This window comes from Natrix helvetica (genome assembly GCF_964273705.1).
Source record: "Natrix helvetica genome assembly, chromosome: 2".
In the NCBI taxonomy this organism is placed as follows: domain Eukaryota; kingdom Metazoa; phylum Chordata; class Lepidosauria; order Squamata; family Natricidae; genus Natrix; species Natrix helvetica.
The window spans coordinates 98,133,806-98,156,626 of NC_138552.1; the positions used below are offsets into that span (position 1 = coordinate 98,133,806).

General features: G+C 41.8%; 1 protein-coding gene across 5 annotated transcripts in view; it reads left to right on the forward strand.

Annotated features, from left to right (window-relative positions):
* ABCA1 (ATP binding cassette subfamily A member 1) overlaps positions 1-22,821 on the forward strand; it is a 120,841-nt gene that overhangs the window by 72,755 nt on the left and 25,265 nt on the right. For all 5 annotated transcript variants that reach the window (XM_081940163.1, XM_081940166.1, XM_081940164.1 and 2 more), the window contains 17 exons: positions 167-389; positions 996-1,217; positions 2,092-2,296; positions 3,558-3,668; positions 5,590-5,761; positions 5,857-5,988; positions 7,857-7,996; positions 8,989-9,126; positions 10,578-10,798; positions 11,366-11,438; positions 12,038-12,240; positions 15,655-15,703; positions 16,821-16,931; positions 18,681-18,829; positions 20,030-20,154; positions 20,494-20,592; positions 21,412-21,601. In XM_081940163.1, the coding sequence (XP_081796289.1) occupies positions 167-389; positions 996-1,217; positions 2,092-2,296; positions 3,558-3,668; positions 5,590-5,761; positions 5,857-5,988; positions 7,857-7,996; positions 8,989-9,126; positions 10,578-10,798; positions 11,366-11,438; positions 12,038-12,240; positions 15,655-15,703; positions 16,821-16,931; positions 18,681-18,829; positions 20,030-20,154; positions 20,494-20,592; positions 21,412-21,601 (2,563 nt within the window). The remainder of the gene's footprint in view (positions 1-166; positions 390-995; positions 1,218-2,091; positions 2,297-3,557; positions 3,669-5,589; positions 5,762-5,856; positions 5,989-7,856; positions 7,997-8,988; positions 9,127-10,577; positions 10,799-11,365; positions 11,439-12,037; positions 12,241-15,654; positions 15,704-16,820; positions 16,932-18,680; positions 18,830-20,029; positions 20,155-20,493; positions 20,593-21,411; positions 21,602-22,821) is intronic.

The following is a 22,821-nucleotide window of genomic DNA, read 5'->3' on the forward strand; positions in this document are numbered from 1 at the left end:
AAGCCTCCTTCAACCATCTCAAAGGAAGCAGATACCTTCAAGATGGTGACACGGATGCTTCCTAGGATTGTTTTTATTCCCTGAGTCCAAGAGTCTTTAGAAACAATAGCAGTTGCCTCTGAAAATATCTTCCCAAACCTTTGTTTGCCTGCTGTTCCCTTTCTAGATTCTTGCGTGTCTTGAGCCGGTCAATGCCTCTTTTCATGACTCTGGCGTGGATCTACTCAGTAGCGGTGATCATCAAGGGGATTGTATATGAAAAGGAAGCTCGGCTGAAAGAGACAATGAGGATCATGGGCCTCAACAATGGCATCCTCTGGCTTAGCTGGTTCATTAGTAGCTTCATCCCCATTCTCATGAGCGCAGGGCTTCTGACATTCATTCTTAAGGTGAGACTGGCTTCACTCCCCGCCCCTTTCTTGATGGATTAATGTTGTGGTTAAAAATATTAAGAACTCTTCCCCAAACTTGCACCCTCAGAATCCAGTAGACAACCAGCCAATCTAATTCTCAGTGGGCAAAGGACAATTATGGTTCAAGGTTACAGGAATAGCCCAACCTATCTAGAAGATGCTGGGCTGGAAATCTGATGTAGAACATGAATCTATTTCCTCAATACCAGTGTCTCTCAACCTTGGGAACCTGAAGAAGTACAGACTTCAGCTCCCAGAGTCCTCCAGTCATTGATAGAAAGGGTTAGGGTTAGGGTTAAAGTTGGATGCCTCCAAGATATTTCTATGAATTCTTGGAAAATGACAAAGAGAAAGTTAGCCAGTAACAGATCGGTGTAGACATCTAACATGTTTGTAGAAGAATATGAATAGTGCAAGGTCATTAGTCTTCTTCGCCTCTTACCTGGGGGGAAAACTAAACATGGATGCTGAAAGTATACTTGACAAAGCTCTGCAGCCATTTGTAGTAGTTGTATTTTTTAAACAGTACTTTGTTTGGTGCAACACAAACTTATTTCATCTTCCTCTTCTTTTTTTATCCAGAAAGGAAACTTGCTGCCCTATAGTGACCCGACTGTGATTTTCGTCTTCCTATCTCTCTTTGGTGTAGTAACCATCTCACAGTGCTTCCTCATCAGCACCTTCTTCTCCAGGGCCAACATAGCAGCTGCTTGTGGAGGAATTATCTATTTTACTCTTTATTTGCCATACGTCTTATGTGAAGCCTGGCAGAACTATATCAGTTTCTCTGTCAGAATGTTTGCAGTGAGTATTGGCAGTAAGCAGGGAGACCTTTTTGTTGTGGGTTAAGCAAAAGAGATCTCCCAGAGTCTGGAATTTTCAAGATGCTTAGAACTATGACTCCCATTTCTGAAACATGCATGGAAAATTTTAGCCATGTACTTCTAAAAAGTTGGGAGGGCTGCAATTGAAGAGATTTTACTGAGTATTTTTTTTTACACTGGTTCCTTTTAATCTATGATTAATGTATAAAATCTAAGTTACATTTAAACTCTCTGTAAAGCTTTCAGATCCACCAAATTACATGGCTTCTCAATGCATGTTAATCTATTTGCTGATCTCTGACTGGAAATAGTAGCCATAATATTTACTGCCCTTTGCATGGAAAACATTTTTCTATGAAACCTTCCCATCATCCTGAGGAGCAAGGAGACATGACTGCGGCAAAGCTACAGAGTCATGTTTCTGTTCAATGATTATCACCATTGGACATATATACCATATTTTTCGGTATAAGATGCACCTTTTTCCCTCAAAAAAGAGGGTGAAAATCTGGGTGCGTCTTATGCACTGAATACAGCATTTTGGCCTCCCGTAACCCCGTCCCCTTTACAAAAATGGCTGTGCATAGCCTTTAGGAGACTTCCAGAGTGCTCCTGGGGGCTGGGGAGGGCAAAAATGAGCGGAACAAATTTCTCATTTTTGCCCCCCCCCCAGCCCCCAGGAGCACTCTACAAGCCTCCTAAAGGCTATGCATGCCCTTTTTTTGGACAAAAAACGGGGCCGTTTTTGCGAAAAATGGGCCGTTTTTGCAAAGTCTACAGAGTGCAAAAACTTTTTTTTTATTTGCCTCTTTAAAGTCTTTGAAAAGTACTAATTAGTGGTCTTTCTTCACCAGAGCCTACTTTCTCCTGTTGCCTTTGGATTTGGCTGCGAGTATGTTTCCCTGTTTGAAGAACAGGGGATTGGATTGCAGTGGAACAGTTTCTTGGAGCGCCCTGTGGAAAAAGACAACTTCAACTTGACCATATCTATATTCATGATGGTGCTGGATAGCTTGTTGTACGGCATGATGACTTGGTACATTGAGTCTGTTTTTCCAGGTGAGTAATAATAATAATAATAATCCTCCTCCTCCTCCTCCTCCTCCTCCTCCTCCTCCTCCTCCTCCTCCTCCTCCTCCTCCTCCTCCTCCTCCTCCTCCTCCTCTTAGTTTCTAAAGTCCCATCATCTTCTCCCAATGAAACCAATTGTCCAGAGGTGGTATTGACTTATCTTCCCTAGCGGTTCGTAAATGTGGGAACGCTCAACCTTCCGCACATGCGCTTTTGGCTAAAAGGCCTAAATGGGATGCCATAGAGCTGGGCCGGGTGGGCAGGGCCACCCACAATTTCCGCTACCAGTTTGGGTGAACCAGCATAATACCACCTCTGCACTGGTCCCAGTGAAAGCCACTGTCCCGTGGAGGATGGGGGAGAATAGCTGCTCCTCTACAGGGGAGAAAGCAGAAAAACAGTAGCAAGAAATAAAAGCATCTGAAGTCTTTCAGGAAGTGTGGATGGGAGGGTTGATCTAAGGAACCATGATCAGAAGAGAATTCCCATAATGAGAAGCGCCCATTCTGCAATACTGACTTCATAGCATTTCCACTGGAGAAGTAGCAAAAATCCAAACTAATTTGTTCAGTTGCAGAAATGGTTCCAAAGTTCACTATGGGGAAAACCAGACAGGAACAATCCCTAGATATGGGAAGTATGTATAAACCCTTACTTGTGTGATGAATTTGCTCAGAGTTGAATGTGCAAAAACTAGAGGCTCGTAACGTGTAAGAAGATTTCTCAAATTGTAAGAGAAGGTATTTTAACAGTTCAGCCCAGTGGGGGGAAAAATCATTTTTGGAGGATACATGCACACCAATGTTATATATTGCTTTCAATGTTGCCTGCTGGATATATTTCTAGAAAAATTAATTACAAAACATTCAGAGTCTTTCTGCATTGATCTCACTGTAGAGATACAAAGAATCCCACTATATCATCCGGTCTGCACCGGAAATAAAGTAAATTGAACTACTGGGATACAAGTAGAACTTCTAGAAGGCAATCAAAATGAATGAGCATGCCGGTGAAAAGAATGCATTTTATATGTGATTTACAAATGGAAAGAACCTAGAATCCGTTTCAAGCAGTTTTAGTACTTAGGGTTAAATCATACGTATATGTAGTGCATCCCAAATCAAATGGGTTGATGAACTTGTGTTCTAGTTCTAGAATGTGGTTCAGCCATTTCAAAAGCACCTTTTCACACCTCAAATGCTGTGACCGATTCTTTTGTTTCATGAAAAGTTCTTTGCATTCTGTTTAGGTCAATATGGCATTCCCAGACCTTGGTACTTCCCCTTTATGAAATCCTATTGGTTTGGTGAGGAATCTGGGGGGCAGTGGCTCCCTTCTCATGCTGCAGGATCATCGGAAAGTAAGTGACTCATTTACAATCTTAGATGCTTGCTAAAGGGGTCATCATCATCATTAGATCCTATGCAGAGCACATTGGGCAGCAAGTGTTTTCCAGCAGTTCTGATTCATTCACATCATCTTTGGCATCATTCCAAGGGCCATTAATAATCTTAAGATCTACCTTTAATGGTGCCGAGTTTTTCAAGACCAATTTTGTTTCCTCTTTCCTCCAGGAGGTATCTAACATAGTACAATTTTTGGTTGCCGGTCTTTAGGCATACATAAGATATGGCCAACATTCAATGTTCATTCACAGTTCTCGATAGGTGTTCTAAATCTGATCTTTGCAGTACTTCTTAATTAGTGATGTGGTCATGATATGAGACATGGAGGATTTTTCTCAAGAAGAGGGGTACTTCAGGAGTAATGTTGGCATTTCTTGCAATTCAAAGAGTTTGGATCAGATGGAACATGGGGTAATCCTGCAAGAACATGATTGGATCTTAAGCTGCAGTGTTGATGCCAAAATAAACTTAACCAAGGTCTGTTCAGAAACAGCAACATATTTGATCAAACCTGGGTTATAATAATAATAATAATAATGTTGAATTTATTAGCCGCTCCCTTTCCAAGCAGGACTCGGGGCGGCGTACACTAGAAACATATAAAACATAACACATGTGTACAAACACATAAACATACATATATACAAAGACATACACGTACGGAGGAGGTAATAAATTACAACATTTAGACAATTAAAACCATTTGCATACCCCCATAATAAAACCCAATATACAATAAAAATTTAAAATTTAAAAGACAGTCGGGAGAAAACGGAAAAAAAATTACGGTTGAGCCAGGCCAGATAGTTGGAAAAGGTGGGTCTTCAACTGTACACGGAAGGAGCGGAGATCGGAAATAATCCTGATGTCACGGGGGAGGTCATTCCACAGGGCTGGGCCCATCACAGAGAAGGCTCTGCTCCTGGGTGTCGCCCCCCGACACTGTTTGGAGGACGGCACCCGGAGAAATCCCTCTCTGTGTGAGCGAATTGGTCGTAGGGATGTGTGGGGCAGGATACGATCCTGCATGTAACTAGGTCCTGAGCCATGAAGCGCTTTAAAGATCATAATCAAAACCTTGAAACGCACTCGGTAGACCACAGGAAGCCAGTGCAGCTCGCGCAGGAGAGGTGTTACAGGGGAGTATCTAGTCCTCCCCATAATCACCCGCGCGGCCGCATTCTGGACCAACTGTAGTCTCCGAGTGCATCTCAAGGGAAGCCCCATGTAGAGAGCATTGCAGTAGTCCAGGCGAGACGTCACTAGCGCATGGGTGACTGTGCGTAAGGCATCCCGGTCCAATAAGGGGCGCAATTGGCGCATCAGGCGGACCTGATGGAACGCCCCCCTTGCCACGGCTGTTACATGGTCATCCATGGACAGCCGGGCATCTAGGAGGACGCCCAAATTGCGCACCTGTTCCATGGGGGCTAGTTGCACGCCCCCAATGGCCAGAGATGGAAGCACCTGGTTGAACCGGGGGGCCGGAAGCCACAGCCACTCCGTCTTGGAAGGGTTGAGTTTTAGTCGGTTGCCATCCATCCAGACCCGTACGGCCTCCAAACACCGGGACATCATTTCGACGGCCTCATTGGGGTGGTTCGGGGTGGAAATGTATAGCTGAGTATTCATTCTTCCCAAATTTTTTTTTTTCTGATGGAAATCTTCTGACATTTCATAGTTCTACTTGGGATCAGTTAGATTGCCAACAGTTGTATTCCCCAGGATTCATAAAGGGGCTACATCTACATCATATCCCAATGCGCCCTATGAGCTCCATTATTTTTGCTCTCTACGTTATTATTCAAAAAAACCACACAATACCAGTAAAAATCTGATTATTTGCTTAGTTGGATTTCCTTTCTCTTTTTATAGTTTGTATGGAAGAAGAGCCAAGCCATCTTCCCCTTGGAGTCTCCATTAAGAACTTGGTGAAAGTTTATCGTGATGGCAAGAAGCTGGCTATAGATGGTCTTACACTGAATTTCTATGAAGGGCAAATTACCTCCTTCTTAGGGCACAATGGAGCAGGAAAAACTACCACGATGTAAGAGGGAAATTTGTTATAGAAGAAGAAATGACATCTTGATACATAGTTGACTGTGTCATGTTGGAAACTAACTCCTTCTCTATTATGTTTAGGTCCATTTTGACTGGCTTATTCCCGCCAACCTCAGGCACAGCCTTCATCCTGGGTAAAGATATCCGTTCTGAACTCAGCACTATCCGGAAGAATCTGGGTGTTTGTCCTCAACACAATGTCTTGTTTGATGAGTGAGTCACATTGCCAATCACAATTCCCTTGTATATCTACTCATTTATTTTCCTCGTTAGGAAAATGCATAGGGTTATGGTGGGGAGAGTGTATACATTTGCCCATATGTCTGGTGGCATAGAAGTTGGAATGCCATATTGCAGGCTAACTCTGCTCACAGTCTGGAATTTGATCCTGACGGGTTCGAGGTTGACTCAGCCTTCCATCCTTACGAGGTCGGTAAAATGAGGACCCAGATTGTTAGGGGCAATATACTGACATTGTAAACCACCCAGAGAATGCTGTGAAGCACTATGGGGTTGTATATAAATCTAAGTGCTATTGCTGTATGAATAGCATCTGTGTTAATGTTGGCTAGTCCACCAAGTTCATGTTCTGTAGGATGTATTGCTTTACTTCAAAAATGTCCTCAAATTCTTGATCTGCCTCAGAAAAAACCAACAATGGAACATTTCAGTAGCAACGGCACTAAATAGAAAACATACCAGAATCACATTTTTTCCCCCAAACAGAGCAGTTGTGTACTGTGTTGTGACACAGTAAATAAAGGCTTTCTAATGCATGTTTAGGTTATTTTTATTGACTGTTCCTGGAACTGGGTCCAGACAATAAATCATGGGTCGTTTCACCTGTAGTAGTTTTTATTGTTTTCTGTAAATACCAGTGCTTGGAACTTTTGGAAGAAACCAGAAGATAAAGGGCAAGGCTAAGTAGTGGCTAAGCCCTGGTTTGTTTTTAGAGGAACAATCCTCCAACCATGATTCATGCTGCCTATTACACAATTATCTGATATCACCGTCCATGGATGATTAGATGTATCTGCTTGTAGGGAATATTAGCAGGCAGGATTAATGCATTGATAAGCCATAATTTGGCTTTTTTGTTGTGTCAGCCCCATTTGCTCCATGTAAATATTTACTGCCCACTGAAGCATGGTAAGTGAAGGGGAAGAATAATGATTTTTCCCCCTTGCCAAAGAGAGTTTTGTGCTCATTGCCTCATTTGTATTTAGAAAGATAGAGCCCTTTTGTTTTCATTTGCTGACTGTGTAACTAAATGAGATTATTGGCAACTTTCTTCAGATGCTCTGACTCCCCCAGATGCTCAGAAGTTGTGAGCGTTCACCCCAAGTGATACAGTTTTCTTAAAATGGCTTTTTCTCCTGTAACCCTTTAGTCGTGTTGCTTATACATATTTGGATTGTGCTTAAAACCTTGTATAAGAGAGGGGAGAGCAAGGGGAGGGAGGGGAGGAGAGTAGGGGAGAGGAGGAAACTATTCTAATTCTACCTTGGACATGAAAGCTATCTGGGTGACTCTGGGCCAGTCCCTCTCTCTCTCTCTCAGCTCAACCTACCCTACAGGTTTGCTGTTGTGGTGAACATTGGAAGACAAAGGAGTATTATGTACAGTATGTTCATCGCCTTACATTGCTTTTGAAGTGATAAAGGCAGGACCAAAATCTAATCAATAAATAAAACAACCATGCCCTCCTAATGCTGCCTTATCTCCATTGGGATATTCTTATTGTACCCAACTTGATTGGTCTTCCAGAAGCTGCAGTCAAAGAAGGAAAGCATCTGTCTGAGAAAGGATTGATTAGGAAATATTAGGATAGAGAATAAATGGTCTGATAAGCTGTTACAAACCTCCTTTGATCTGTGTATAGATGGCTTTTTAATTTCCCCCACTTACAGGGTGTTCTAAAACATCTGGTCATCAGATTTTATAACATGTCAACTATGACTGGGTATAAAAACTATGAATGGCCTACTCTAGGCATAGCCTCAATTTTGAAAATAGATGAACAGAACCAAATGATGCATGTATACTGCCTCGTTTCTGATCCGTTTCTCCCTTTTGCCTAGGCTGACAGTGGAAGAACACATTTGGTTTTACGCCCGCCTGAAGGGGCTGTCCAAAAACTTGGTGAAAAAGGAAATGGAACAAATGGCTACAGATGTTGGCTTGCCTCACAAACTGAAATCTAAGACAAGCCAACTCTCTGGTAAATTGCTATTATTCAGTTATTTAGTGTTGCTTATCTTATCTGCATGCCTGTAGAATATAAGGTTGAGAGCTCTCAGGGCTGATAAATCATTGCTCATCTTTTGTAAGCTACAAGGGGACTTTCTAAACTCTTGAGAGATGTTGTACACCTTTGTACACAACATTCGATTTATTGTGGGTGGCAGATGGAGAAGAAAATGGGAAGAAAAAAGTGTGGAGGGTGGTCTCAGTTGAGCAGCAAACGTGAAGATGCCTCCTGGATGGTCAGAAAAAAATTGGAGGAGAAGAAAATTGTTGTTCTCCTCTATATCCTGGGATTTACAGGATTTTCCTTGAGGAATTTAGTGAATTAAAGACAAAGAAAACCAAGCTCTCATTTCAAGATGGCCCATCCATATTTGAGAAATAATTGCTATAGAATGGCAAGAAAAATCTAATGGTGTCAATCTGAAAGTATGCATGTATGTACATATGTGTGTGTATGTATACTATATATAGTGTGTAGTGTAGTGCAGTGTATAGTATACACACGCACGCACACACAGATACTCTATCTATCTATCTATCTATCTATCTATCTATCTATCTATCTATCTATCTATCTATCTATCTATCTATCTATCTTATCTATCTATCTACACACATACTACACACATACACACAGTCTCCTAAAGGCATGGATGTGTCCTTCTTCAAATTATAGAATAATTAGTGGTAATGTAGCTCATCTGAAGGATAGTTATTTGGGAAAGATTATTTCAGTCATAACATGCCTGCCCACTTGCTTCCCCATTAAGATATATTCACATAAGTGCAAAAAGGTTAGTTCTTCATATTTATTTGTCAATCAGATTTAGCCATGACCACCCATCTCATGAAAATCAATCCGATGAAACCATGCGCATGTAAAAGAATTATCGTAAGAATATGAAAGCACTAAACATTAAAAGATCCCCAGAGAGCCTAAATCTGTCCAAACTTGACTCCTAGGTGGAATGCAGAGAAAGCTTTCAATCGCTCTGGCCTTTGTAGGTGGTTCTAAAGTTGTCATTCTTGATGAGCCAACAGCTGGAGTGGATCCATATTCCCGAAGAGGGATCTGGGAGTTGCTCTTGAAATATCGACAAGGTATGCTTTAGTCTTGCGGATCAATGAAGCTTTGCATGCTTATATTGGGGGGGGGGGGGTTGTCGCAAGCAAAATTTTTAGATAGAAAAGAGCAGAGGTTTAGTTGCAGAGCACCTGCCTTACATGCAGATGGATCCGATTTCTATTACTCCCATTTTGAACTAGGAAAGAATCCTATCTGAAACCCCAGAAACCAATGGCTACCTAATGTATACAGTATTAAGCTTATTCAGACAGTGATCTGATTCTATACAATTTAAATGTATATTGTGTATTTTTGTTTATCTTCTTTGGGTGCAAGAATGAAACACCTAATTACACGCAATACGAAGAGCACTATTTTCATTCAATATTCCATTTAATGTAACTGTAGTTGAACACTCAAGGTGTGTTTGCCAAAGATTTCTGTGCAGAAGAAGATTGGACAGACCTAAGATGGCTTACCAGGAGTGTCAAACTTGATTTGTGTTTGACTTCCGGCGGGGGGGGGGGGCAGCTTGATATCACTTTCTTCAGGGCCATCTGTGGTGGCCTGAGTGCTCCGCCAATGAAAACAGGCTCACAAACTCCATTTTCGACTGCGACAGCCTCCTGCTGTCCTCTGCCAGTGAAAATAGAGCTTGGGGGAGCCATGTGTGCCCCCCCCCCCAAGCTCCATTTTCACTGGCAGAGATTGGCAGGAGGCTGTCAAGGCCAAAATTGGAGCCTGGAAGGGCCACATGCAGCCCTCCTGAGCTCCATTTTTGCTGGCAGAGGCACTGCGGGCCAGTCCTTCGATGTTTCCAGGGTGGCCCTGAGCCAGATATAAGCACCCTGCAGGCCGGATTCAGCACGTGGGCCTTGAGTTTGACACCCCTGGCTTAAACTAAGCCTAAGCTGGCTCGCCAAGATCTTCCAGATGAAACCTTTTTAGTCTTGCATACATTTTGGTGAGAGCAATCGATCACTATTACTTTTCTGATATTTCAAGTTAAGGTGTCCTCCGTCCAACTTATTAAACTAGAGATGCTAAGGTTTGAAAGTGGGACTTTCTACAATGCTACATGTGTTCTCTTCCACTGAGTTATGGATGCTCCTCATGAGGTGGCGTTTGAATAGACTGTGTTCCTCCAGTTGAACCTTCAGTTATTTGTAAAATTGGGCATAGGAGAAAGAACTTGACGCTACTGACAACATTTCTATGCTTTAATTAATGGGCTGTAATAACGTTGGCATCAGATTTCAGCCAGCTAGAATGGCAGATCTTGATCTTCTGTATCTTCTTGCTATGGCTTTTGTAAGAACATCTGCAAAGCTCTTTGGATAAACATAGGACCACCGTGGTTGTGTGGGAAAGTTAATTTGTTCCTATTTTCCTGGTGTTCATTTGCTGTCTCCGAGCTGTAAGGAAAACAAACAATCACATGATCACTAAGCTTCCCTAATACTTGTGTGTTTCTTTTGAATTGTAGGTCGCACTATCATTCTCTCCACCCACCACATGGATGAGGCAGATATCCTTGGGGATCGAATTGCCATCATATCTAATGGCAAACTTTGTTGTGTTGGCTCTTCATTATTCTTGAAGAACCAGTTGGGCACAGGATACTACCTGACCTTAGTCAAGAAGGATGTGGATTCCTCACTCAGCTCCTGTAGAAACAGCAGCAGCACAATATCTTACTTGAAAAAGGTAGGAGCTGTTTCCAGTACGGTCTAAAACAATCTAAATAGATGGGGCTTCTGAAGTATGATAACTTCTTTCTTGGGGTCTGTAATCATACAAAATATTCAGGAGCACAATGGGACAGTCTAAAGCAGGGGTGTCAAAACGCGATTCCACTGAGGGCCACATCAGGGTTGTGTTTGACCGTGGGGGCCCAGGTGGGCATGGCCGGGCTGGATGTGGCCAGCTTGATGTCACTCATATCAGGGGTACCTGTGGTGGCCCAAGTGTTCTGCCAATGAAAATGGAGCTTGGGAGGGCTGTGTGTGGCCCTCCCGAGCCCCATTTTCGCTGGCAGAAGCACTGCGGGTCTGTCCTTCACTGTTTCGAGGGCGGTTCCGCAGGCCAGATCTATGGGCCTTGAGTTTGACACCCTTGGCCGAAAGACATAGCAATGTTCTGATTTCTGATTGATTTGATTTCAATGCCTGTCTTGATTGCTCTTGTGTCAGAGTTGCAGTGTTCTTAAAATGTTCTTCCCTTTGATCTATTTGGGCTAAAAGATTTTTCAATTACTTTTCCTTCTGTAACTAGGATGACAGTGTTTCGCAGAGTAGTTCTGATGCAGGCCTTGGGAGTGATCATGAAAGTGACACCCCGACAATAGGTAAGGTTGTTTCTTGCGTACCGAACTTCTGCACTTTGTTTAGACAGATGGGGAGTTCTTTAATGCCCAGTGGGATAGAATTTTGATATAGATTTTCTTGGCATTTAAAAAAAAATAGTCCAAAGTCTGCAGCATTGATAGACTATTAGTCTATGCAAGGCGGGTTAAAAACTTAGGCTTTGCTTCTTGCAGTTGCCTTTTATTGCTTGTTAATGTGGTGGTGGGATTTCTCTCTCCTCCTCCATCCCATAACACCTCCTCTTTTAAAGAGGGCCTCACCTTAGAATAGAAGTGGAAAGAGCATAGGTAGCACCCCCTATCCTCATGGCCCAAGGGAACTTTCTCTGTTTACTGGAGAATTTTTCCATGGATAAATGAAGCCTTTCTATTCATGGAAATCGAAGGCTGTGTCTAATTTTCTATTGTGAATTCCCTTATTGTGCAATGAATAAGAAGTCGTTATCTTATATTGCTTCAATTCCCCGAGATAAGCACTTCGATCATTAGCAATATCTGATACGAAAAGATTATCTTTAGTTGGTACAGCACAAAGCAACAGCGGCAACGGCAGAATCTGATGACTCCTTGCATTCTTCTAGATGTATCTGCAATTTCTAATCTGATTATGAAGCACGTCCCAGAAGCAAAGCTGGTGGAGGACATTGGCCACGAGTTAAGTTATGTTTTGCCCTATGAAGCTGCCCGAGAAGGAGCTTTTGTGGAGCTGTTTCATGAGATTGATGACCGCCTCTCTGACCTGGGTATTTCCAGCTATGGCATTTCTGAGACTACCTTGGAAGAGGTATGTGAACCCTGCAGATGACAGACAGCTGCCATTCTGAAATTGTCTCTAGCTTGGTTTGCTCCCAGCGAGCTGTGGCTGATTATTATTATTATTATTATTATTATTATTATTATTATTATTATTATTATTATTATTATTATTATTATTAATGAATTGCTTATTTTTATTATTAAATTCCTACACTGCCGACCTCACCCAAGGGACTCTAGATGGTTTAGAACCGTGATGGCGAACCTATGGCATGCATTCCACAGATGACACGCAGAGCCCTCTCTGCGGGCACACCAGCTGTCGCCCCAGCCCAGCTGCACTCTGCATGCGTGCGTGCCTCCTGCTCGCCAGCTGGTCTTTGGGTCTCTGCCACACATGGGGTGCGCACGAGCATGCATGTGGATGGGGTGCATGCAGAGGATGCACTCGTGCATGCACGGGGGCGGGGCACACGGGGGTGGGTGCACGTGGGGGGTTGCACGTGCATGCGCGGGGGAGGTGAGAATGTGGGGGGTGCGCACATTTTGTATTGTGGGTGCGCAACAGCAAAAGGTATAGCCATTACTGGTTTAGAACATCATCAATACATCTATATGAGAAACAGCTCAGATAAGATAGAAAAACCAAGTTAAGAAGAAAGTTAAAATTTACCAATTAAAAGTAAAAACCGGAATTAAAAAATTCAGACAGCTAAAAAAGTTAATAAGGCGGAAGCAGTGCCCTCAAGCCGCCAGCCACCCCCAAGGTTGCAACACACCCCATGCTAATTAGCAAAGCCAAATCTTTTCGAGAGAGCCAACAGAGGTTTGGCTCAACTCTGAAGGTCAGGGGTTCCAAAGGGGAAAAGGAACAGCAGAGAAAGCCTTCCTCCTGGATCCCGCCAGTCAAAATTCTTTGACCAATGGGATGTGCAGCAAGCAGTATGTCCTTCCCTGCTTAACCAGGTAGGATGGATCAATGTAATTGGGAAGAGACAACCCTGGTCCAATAATAGCCTTTTTGCACTTGGCAGAGGGGGATGCCTCCAAAAAGTACCAACCAACACCCCTTCTCATAAAATGAATCGCAGTGTTGCAAAACTGTGTTTTGGCTTTTCTAAGGGCTGGAATAGTAATAGAAATAAATAGTAATAAATACAAACTTAAGAATTTTGTGCTATTCATGGATCTAATTCTCCAATGCTATGAACTGCGGTCAGAGAATATCCAGATGTCTCTGGTGAACTGTACCTGAGGGTAAGGGCTTCATCTCCAGGGATGTTACTGTGAGCTATGCTAAGAGCAGTTCTCTAGAGTTCTGCCTGTGGATTTTACTTACGCTTATCAGGGCATCCATGCATGGCGGTACAGGCCTAATCAGAACTGCCATCTGTGAGGTCAGCCAAAAACTCATCTATCCTCCCAGCTTTCTTTGGGAAAAGAACTGCCCTGCTCTAGCATCTCTGCAGGGATCTTTGAAAAAAACTGGGTCACCCTAACCTTAACCTTATCTGGAAATCTCATGGATTAAATCAGGAAGCCTTTTTCTAAGAAATATGTGGCCTCCCACTTGGGGATAGCCCATGTTGGCTTTTTTTCAAACATGATTTTCTCTCTTCCTCCCACAGAGCTTGAATTCTCTTCCATGAGATCTTTTCTTACTTGTGCTTAACCACATCAGAAACCTTCCCTTGCATCCCCCTTTTCCTGATATGTCACCATGACATGGCCTCCAACCCCTTTCTCCGTTCATGAGTGAAACAGGTTAAGTCAGCTTTAGCTGCACAAGTGTTTATGTAGCCTTCTCCCATTTATTTCATCAGAGTGCAAAGGCTGCTTTAAAGTGTGTAAACCTGTAAGGATTGTAATTGTAGTGGAGGCGTAGAAGCAGGATAGAGTTGGACTGCTAACTCTAAGGGGAGAGAATACCAACTCAGTGAGAGACCCATAGTAAGAAAGACCAGGAAAAATATTTCTTAAAACTTCTGTTTTGCTACGCTTTTACTCCTACCAAAATTGTTAATATACTTTTTGGTAAGAAAAAAATATTTTTAAAATGTTCTAAAATAGGCCACAATAATTGTCAGCCTTTATTTAAGACAGAAAGTTAGAAGAGTAGCATCAGGGGGAAAAAAGAATTTGTGGAAATAAAAGAGCATTAATCATGGTTAAACATAAAGCGTTTGATTCCTGGTTGAAGTGTTAATATGGGAGACATTTCATCATACCATGTTCTTGATTTTATCAAGTTGGAACCTGCTTGCTTTAGCTGGTATTATTTATTTTAAATAATGATAAATATTCAATTGGTATTATTTATTATAATTAGATTTATGTTCTAACTTTATTTTGTACAAATCAAGTTGGTGCTAATTAGTATTTCTCAACCTTGGAAATTTTAAGATGGACAGATTTCAACTTCAACAGAGGAATTCTGGGAATTGAAGTCCACATGTGTTAAAATTGCCACGGTTGACTAACACAGCTGTAAATAATGCTCCCACCTCCAATTTCTCCCAAAACAACAACCCTGTGAGGTGGATTAGGCTGAGAATGAGTGACTAGCCCACGATTGTCCTGCTGGCTTTCATACTTATGGTGGGATTAGAACTCATAGTCTGCTGTTTGCTAGTCCAGTACCTTCACCATTACACCAAACTGGAACATTGAAATGACTCATGCAGCTTATGTAGAAGCATTCTGTAGAGCAGGGGTGTCCAACTCAATTTCATTGAGGGCTACATCAGGGTTGTGTTTGACCTTGGGAGGGGGGGGGAGGAGGCGTGGCCAGTGTGGGCATGGCCAGGTCAATGTCCTGAAGCCCGCTTGTGGCTCTCCCAGGCTCTGTTTTTGGCTGTGACAGCCTCCTACAACATCTGTTTTCGCTGGCAGAGAGCTGCAGGAGGCCATCACAGCTGAAAACAGAGCTCAGGAGGGCTGCACTTAGCGGCCCCGTGAGACAGATCTAAGCACCGCATGGGCTGGATCCGGCCCGCGGGCCTTGAGTTTGACACCCCTGCTGTAGAAGCTTAATAATAATACTTTATTTACAGTCACAGACCAAAACACGAACAGTACAAAAGAGACACAGCAGCCAGTCACCAAAAGCCCAACTAAGGGAGGTTACAGCTCTCTCCTCTAATGGTCACAGCTCTCAAGAAAAACCTGGAAACCTGAGAGGTGATATATGAGGAGACATCCCCAAGGCAATGCACAAACAAATCACAGCCATCAGGACCAGAAGGGACGATTTCAGCAAGAGACAGTAACCTAGATCTGTCCGCGCTATACATAGGGCAAAATAGAAGGACATGCTCCGCTGTCTCAACCTCGGCTCTGTCACAAGGGCACAGCCGCTTAAACTGTAGAAGCTTGAAAAGAGATCCTCAACATAGCTTAGCATAAAGCAGCATAGATTAAAGACATCACTTTTGTCTTTCAGATTTTCCTCAAGGTGGCCGATGATAACGGTGTGGATGCAGAGATTTCAGGTAAAACAGCAATAATTGTGCAACACTGAAAAACTTTAGATAATATAACAACTGAGTTATGGATTAGTAAAGCCTGTTCAATTACCGCAGTGGAGAAAAAGTTAATGAAATTTCAGAAGAGAAACCACAATTTTATTACTTGGTTGGTTTTTAGGATTTACCTTAATAGCAATAGATTGTAATCTGGTATATTCTTTAAACATAATAACTTTTCACATGTATAGTACCTAATTTTATTTAGATGATAGATTTTTTAAAATATTTTCTATATTTCTTTCTTTTTAATGTATCTTGGAATTATGTTAATGCAGCTGCACAAAATTATAAAAGGAAAAAAATAAACTACTTCTCCTTAAAAAAATAATTATAACAGTGAACAATATTATTAATACAACATGCTGCCCTAAAATCAGTACTGTTGTACATACATTAAATGTTCCTTTCATGTGGTAGCCCTTGATGTCTAGCTATTGCGCTTGAAACCTATGGAGTAAGAAAGGTTTTATGCTGGCAAGGGGAATTTCCAGAAAGATCTGTCAGTAATAAGGTGCTTCGTAATGTGAATTGGATTGACATATCTGTCAGCATCTTTCAAATGTTGCAGCTCCCATGCAGAAATAGTTTGACATGTGCTAAAAGCTGGTACCATTTGAGAGTCTGCTGAGAAGATTCACAAGCCCTAGAACAGGGCCGTCAAACTCACAGCCTCCAGGCTAGATGCATCCCGCGCTGGTCACGCCTGGTTTAGCGAAGGAGGAAAAAGTTGCGCTATGTCCCATGACGACACGATACACCTTTGATACCCCTGCCCTAGAATCAAAGAAGCACAAAATAAAACCACTAAGCAAATGTTGATGAACTTGGCCTTTGGGTGCCCAGTTCTCAACCAAACCTTTACCCACATCATTGTGCTTCTATCCCATTGCCCTTTCTTCTAGAAACAATGACATGTCGCCTCCTTGAAGCAACTTTTATTTCTTTTCTGGGAAATAAAACTAGAAAATTCCTGGCTGGACAAGTCTCTTAAAAATGAAAGGAAAATGGAGCAGAAAACATACAAGTGTAATAGTTTAGATAGTGACTTCAGTTTTGATAGAAAATATTTTTTTCTTTTCAGATGGCACATTGCCCGCTAAAAGGAACCGTGTCTTTGGAGACCGACAAAGCTGCCTTCGCCCATTCACAGAGGACGATGCTTTTGATCCCAACGATTCTGACATAGATCCAGGTAGAGTGGAAAACTTCCATGTTTCTCTGCATGTATGAGATAAAAACTACCGTATTTTTCAGAGTATAAGACGCAGCAAGATTTTGAAGACGTTAATTTTTTTTAAAAAAGGTTTTGCACTCTGCAGGCTACCCAACCTCTCTACAAGCCTCATTTTTTGTGAAAAATGGGGCATGCAGAGAGTTTGAGAGACCTGCAAAGTGCTCCTGAGGGCTGGGGGGCAAAAACAACCCCAAAACCGGCCCGTTTTTCACCAAAACGGCCCCGTTTTTTTGCCAAAAACAGGGCATACATAGCCTTTAGGAGGCTTGTATAGTGCTCCTAGGGGCTGGGGCAAAAAATGGCCCGGTTTTTGCTTGTTTTTGCCCTCCCCATGCCTTAGGAGCATTTTGCAGGCCTCCCAAACCCTTTGCACGGCCATATTTGTGAAGGGGGCAGGATTTCAAGAGGCCAAAAATGCTGCATTCAGTGTATAAGATGCACCCAGATTTTCACCCTCTTTTTTTGGGGGGGGGGAAGGTTATAGTTATACTCTGAAAAATACGGCATATTGTACTTATAACTGATGACCAACTGTAAGCTTAGGTTCATTTGCTATGCATGATTTGTTGATCTTATTTCAAATAAGAACTTTGAGGTTGTTGGGTAGGTTGTTGTAATTCAGGAGAGTATCACCTCCCAACACACCCAAGTTTGGAAGAAATTTTATGAACTTCACACATGCACATAAAACCCAGTGAACATAACTCGAGAGCCAAGAAACAAGAGGCTCCCCCCAGATTGACATCTGAGTTAATTTACTGGTAGTCCTTCCTTACTAACCGGTAATTGGGACCAGAATTTCTGTTGCTAAGCAGAACTGAGGTGAAGTATGACGTAACCATATTGCTTAGCAGTGGCAGTTCCAGTGGTCCCAGTTGCATTTGTTAGGCGAGGACCTCATGCTTCTTCTACCCTGCCATGCTTGCCTTGACTTCAGCTCCCTGCACCTGCCTATCTCCCTCCCGTCTCTGTCCTTCTGGATGCCCTGTATTCCACCATTTACTGTCCCCCTCTGCCCTTCATTGTCTTGTGTCCCATGCTGATAAGGCGCACTTGGCCAAGGCAACCACTTACGTTCTCTAAGCTTGACTATGAAGAGATATATTTGGTTTTAAGCCTATTTGATGCAAACTACAAAGTGATACTGAATAATCAAGTGACGTGCATGGCTATGTGTGAATCAATATTTGTCAAAATAAACTAATAACGACACGGTGGAACATTGGTAGCTGATTGTGAAAAGGACAGTCAGGGTCAGTTCCCCGAGCCTTATCACTGGAAATTCAGAACTTCAAGTTTAGCATTTAAAAAATGCAGGTGTCAGGCTGGTGTTTCAGCCACTTGATTTTCTTTTGACAGCTGCTGCTTCTAGCCCCAGCATGGCTTCCAGTTCAAAAATGTATCTCTTGCTTCAGGTCATTGGAGGGAAAATTTATCTGTTGCAGAGATGGAAAATCTAACAACCCTACTAGATGTCCCTGAACTGCAACTCCTACTCCCTTTAAACATTGACCACGCTGTCTCGGGCACTTGGAGTAGTTGTAGTGCAGCTACATCTAGTGAGCCATGCAATTCTCCTATGCTAAGTAAGAGAGGAAAGGTTTCAAGGCTCTAAGCAGATGCTTAACCGAGGTGTCCTACCTAGAAGTTCTTCAATTTAGGGAAACCGATGGAAGTTTTCATTGACTCCCAATTCTTTGCCTGCAGAATCTCGGGAAACTGACCTTCTGAGTGGGATGGATGGCAAAGGATCCAGTCAGATGAAGGGTTGGAAGTTGGCCCAGCAACAGTTTGTAGCTCTGCTTTGGAAGAGGCTGCTTATTGCCAAGCGCAGCAGAAAGGGCATTTTTGCCCAGGTGAGTTGGGTTCTCTCGGAGGGGTTCAATTTTACAGGTAGTCCTCAATTTACAACCACAATTAGGAAGTCATGCTCAATTTTAACTATCCATTTTTTTAACCCGGTTGTTAAGCAAATGGCTGCAGATGTTAAATGAATTATGGGGTCATTAAGAAAATCCAGCTTCCCCTTAGACTTGGCTTGTTAGAAGCCAGTTGGGAAGGGCACAAATAGCAATAGCAACAGCACTTAGACTTATATACCACTTCATAGTGCTTTTGCAGCCTTCTCTAAGTGCTTTACAGAATCAGCATATTGCCCCCAACAATGGCGATCATGTGACCGTGGGAGGACACTGCAATAGTTGTAAGTGTAAGCTTTTTTCATTGTCATCGTAACTTTGAATAGTTCTCAAATAAATGGTCATAAGTCGAGGACTGTTAGTATAGGAATTTCAAAAACAAGCTCCTTTTCTGCTTAGTAAATCAATTACTACTGATCACTACTGTTTGGAAGCTGAGTTTTCTGAATGTGAAACTTGAATGCTGGTGGTTTACACATAAGGGGTTAAAATCAGATTCTGATTTCCCATCCAGTGCCAATATATACCCTTGTTTCCCTGAAAATAAGACCTCCCCGGATAATAAGCCCAATGGGCTTTTGAGCGCATGCGCTAAAATAAAGCCCTCCCCCGAAAATAAACCCTCCCTGAAAATATTGCAACATGGTAGCAGCCATGAGGTGACCACGCTCACCGCCTCCTGCACCTCAAAAATAATAAGACCTCCCCGAAAATAAGGCCAAGCGCTTATTTCAGGGGTTGAAAGAAACACAGTATTAAACTCTGTATTGACAAGAATGCTAATTTGCAGGATGAATAACGCCTTTCTGGTTTTTTTTCTGCTGAATTATATCACATCAAAGTTTTAAAGAGTTTTAATTTAGGATGAAGTTTGAAATGTGGGGGGAAGGCCCTGTTCTTTGGAAGGATTCCTCCCTCCTCAAAAAAAAAAGTGCAATTATTTGCTTTTTTTTTCTGGATGATTCATTTCCTTTGCTGCTGAAAGGCGGTATGACAAAGGAATCTGCAACTCAGTTTGACATTGCTGATTAAATATTAGAAATGACTGGAGCCAAGTTTTTAGCATGTTGTGGAAAGCTGTTGTTCTTGAACCATTTTGTGAGCCTGTTCCCTTCCCTCCTATATGCCTCATTTCAGATTGTCCTCCCTGCCATCTTCGTTTGCATTGCTCTTGTGTTCAGTCTGATTGTTCCTCCCTTTGGAAAATATCCCAGCCTAGAATTGCAGCCTTGGATGTATGATGAGCAGTACACATTTATCAGGTAAATAGTAAACCATAGTTCAAGAAATCTGATATAACCTAGTATGTTACAGTGTGCAGGATATAACTCACAGATTAAGTCAGATGTGATAAACAATGCAAAACAAATTTAATACCAAGTTATAAATACATCATATCATATACTTCTGGGAATTCTGAATGTAGATAGAAATAAACATGGAAGGGTTATGGAATTAATGTGAATTAACACGAAGGAACATTAATCTTGTTTGAAACAAATAGCTTCATCTTCCTGAATTCTTCCTATTCCCCTGTTTCTCTTTCCTCTGCCTTTAAATTAATTTTAAGCCTTGATGGTTTCCTTTTGATGCATTCACAGCAATGATGCCCCAAAAGACGCCACTACTCAAAAGCTTTTGAGCGCTCTTCTCAGCAAACCTGGTTTTGGGACCCGTTGCATGGAAGGATACTCCATTCCGTAAGTGGAATATTAGCAAAACACCTTGTAAAATGAAGAAAGAGCCGGAAGACACTTGGGATTCATCCTGGATCTCTTGGCAATTACTAGTACGACCGTGTTGTGTGTTCAGTAATTCTGGGAGAAATAGATCGCAGCTACAGAATGTGGCTTATGTTCTTACATTCTGTTTATGTGTTTTTTGGTTTATATTCTTAAATTCTGACAAGAATTTCTCGAATGTATACTGAATTTATGCTGAATCTACAGCTGTCAGAAATCCTAACTGATATAACTAGTGGTTGACCTGATGGAAAAGTTGGGTAGCTGCAGGCCCAAACAATATAACTGGAATGGCTTGGGCAAAGCTCAATAAAACCTTAGTAGCCATACAAGTCGCTGCTTATCTGTTTTAAGGTAGAGCTCTTAAGATTTCATACTTGAAAGTTGTTCTAGAAAGTACATTCAGGTCATGTGTGCCTATTATGCAAATAGATGACAATAGAAAGGATTAATCACCTGCCTAATCCATGTACCATGTTTTCCCATAAATAAGAGAGGGTCTTATTTTCTTTTGACCCACGAAATAAGCGATTGGCCTTATTTTCAGGGAAGTCTTATTATTTTTGAGGTGCAGGAGGCGGCAAGCGTGGTCACCTCATAGCTGCTGCTGTATTGCAATATTTTCAGGGAGGGCTTATTTTTTGGGGAGGGCTTATTTTCAGGGAAACAGGGTATATAGTGATAGGAAACGGGTCTCCTTAGTCCTGCCATCTGCTTGGCTAGTATAAGATTTCTGAATGAAAGTCTTTTCTTTTGGTCTTTTGTTTTTTTTTACAGAGGGGCTCCTTGTTCTGTGGGAAAAGAAGAGTGGAGCCAAGATCCAGTGCCTGAGAATCTCATGGAAATCTTCCAGAAAGGCAATTGGACAATGAAGAATCCTTCCCCATCGTGCATATGTAGCAACAGCAATATCAAGAAAATGCTTCCAGTGTGCCCTGCTGGGGCTGGTGGCCTCCCTCCTCCGCAGGTATGTGGTTAACACTTGGGATGTACTTTCTTCCAATCTTAATGCCCAACAGCTAAAACATCCTGCTAGGAGGTAAGGAGGTAAATGAATAGACCGTAGATAACTCTGAATTATTTCATTGATGTAATCCATTTATAAGCTGCTGTGGTCATTTGAGGTGGCACACAACTATATGGTGACACTTTAAAAAAAGGAAGCTACAGTTCCAAATGCAGATATAAATCTAAGCAAACAGGATCACAAGTCACCCTGTGAAGGTCTTCTAAAACAGTCATATCTTTGGAGCTTGCTTAAAAGCAAGCTCTGGACCATGTGGTTTTCAGGGATGATGTTGTTCCAGAGGAGAAGAATCAACCATAGACAACTGTCTCTGAATCTTATAAGATGACATTGTTTCAAAAATAAGGCCTTGAGACTTCCAAGAGAAAAATGATTGAAGAGCTGCTGAGTAAACCACCTCTTCATAATCTCTTTCCAAACAAGAAGAGGACTTGAGCTTATCCACAAGTGCACCACATAGTTGCTCCTTGTGAGGAGACCATAGGACACTGGTCTCTAGTAGCTTTAGAGCTCTAGGAGATGAAGACACTGGGTTTGTCTAAATATTGAAGGATATATTTAAACAATGAGCCCAGAAGTTAATTGTAAGAATATCTGCATCTATAAATAGATTGTGATTAAAAGAGGTTGTGGAATAGGAACAAGTTTTACCTTACAAGGAAGAGAACTGATCTGAATGTGGATGTAAAAGTAACAAGCTACAAGAAATTTATGGAAAAAGATGCTACCCTTTATATACAAAAGAAACAAGAAGAATTAAATTAAGTAGTAATTAAAAGGGATATACAAATTACAAACCAAGAGAGTGACCTGGATAATTTTTCTATATTGGAGTTACAAAAAAACAGGACTGTTAAAGGTTTGGAGAATTTTGTGAGAAAGTCAAAAGAAAAAAAAAAGAAAAGAAATCAAGTTCTGGAGCATTATTTGAAGAGATAAAGATCAATTTTGTTAAAAATAAAGAGAAGGGAGGTAAAGTTGGTTTATTTGATCAAGTTTAAAATAGACATGTTGTTATCTCCAGTAACCCTTAATAGACTTTTGCATATCGGGACAGAATGATGGGGCTTTAAGGCTTTATTTATAGGTAAAATCAGGGAAACACGAGATTATTTGTTTTACTTCATGTGATGTGAGAAATTGCTAAGTTTATACTTGTG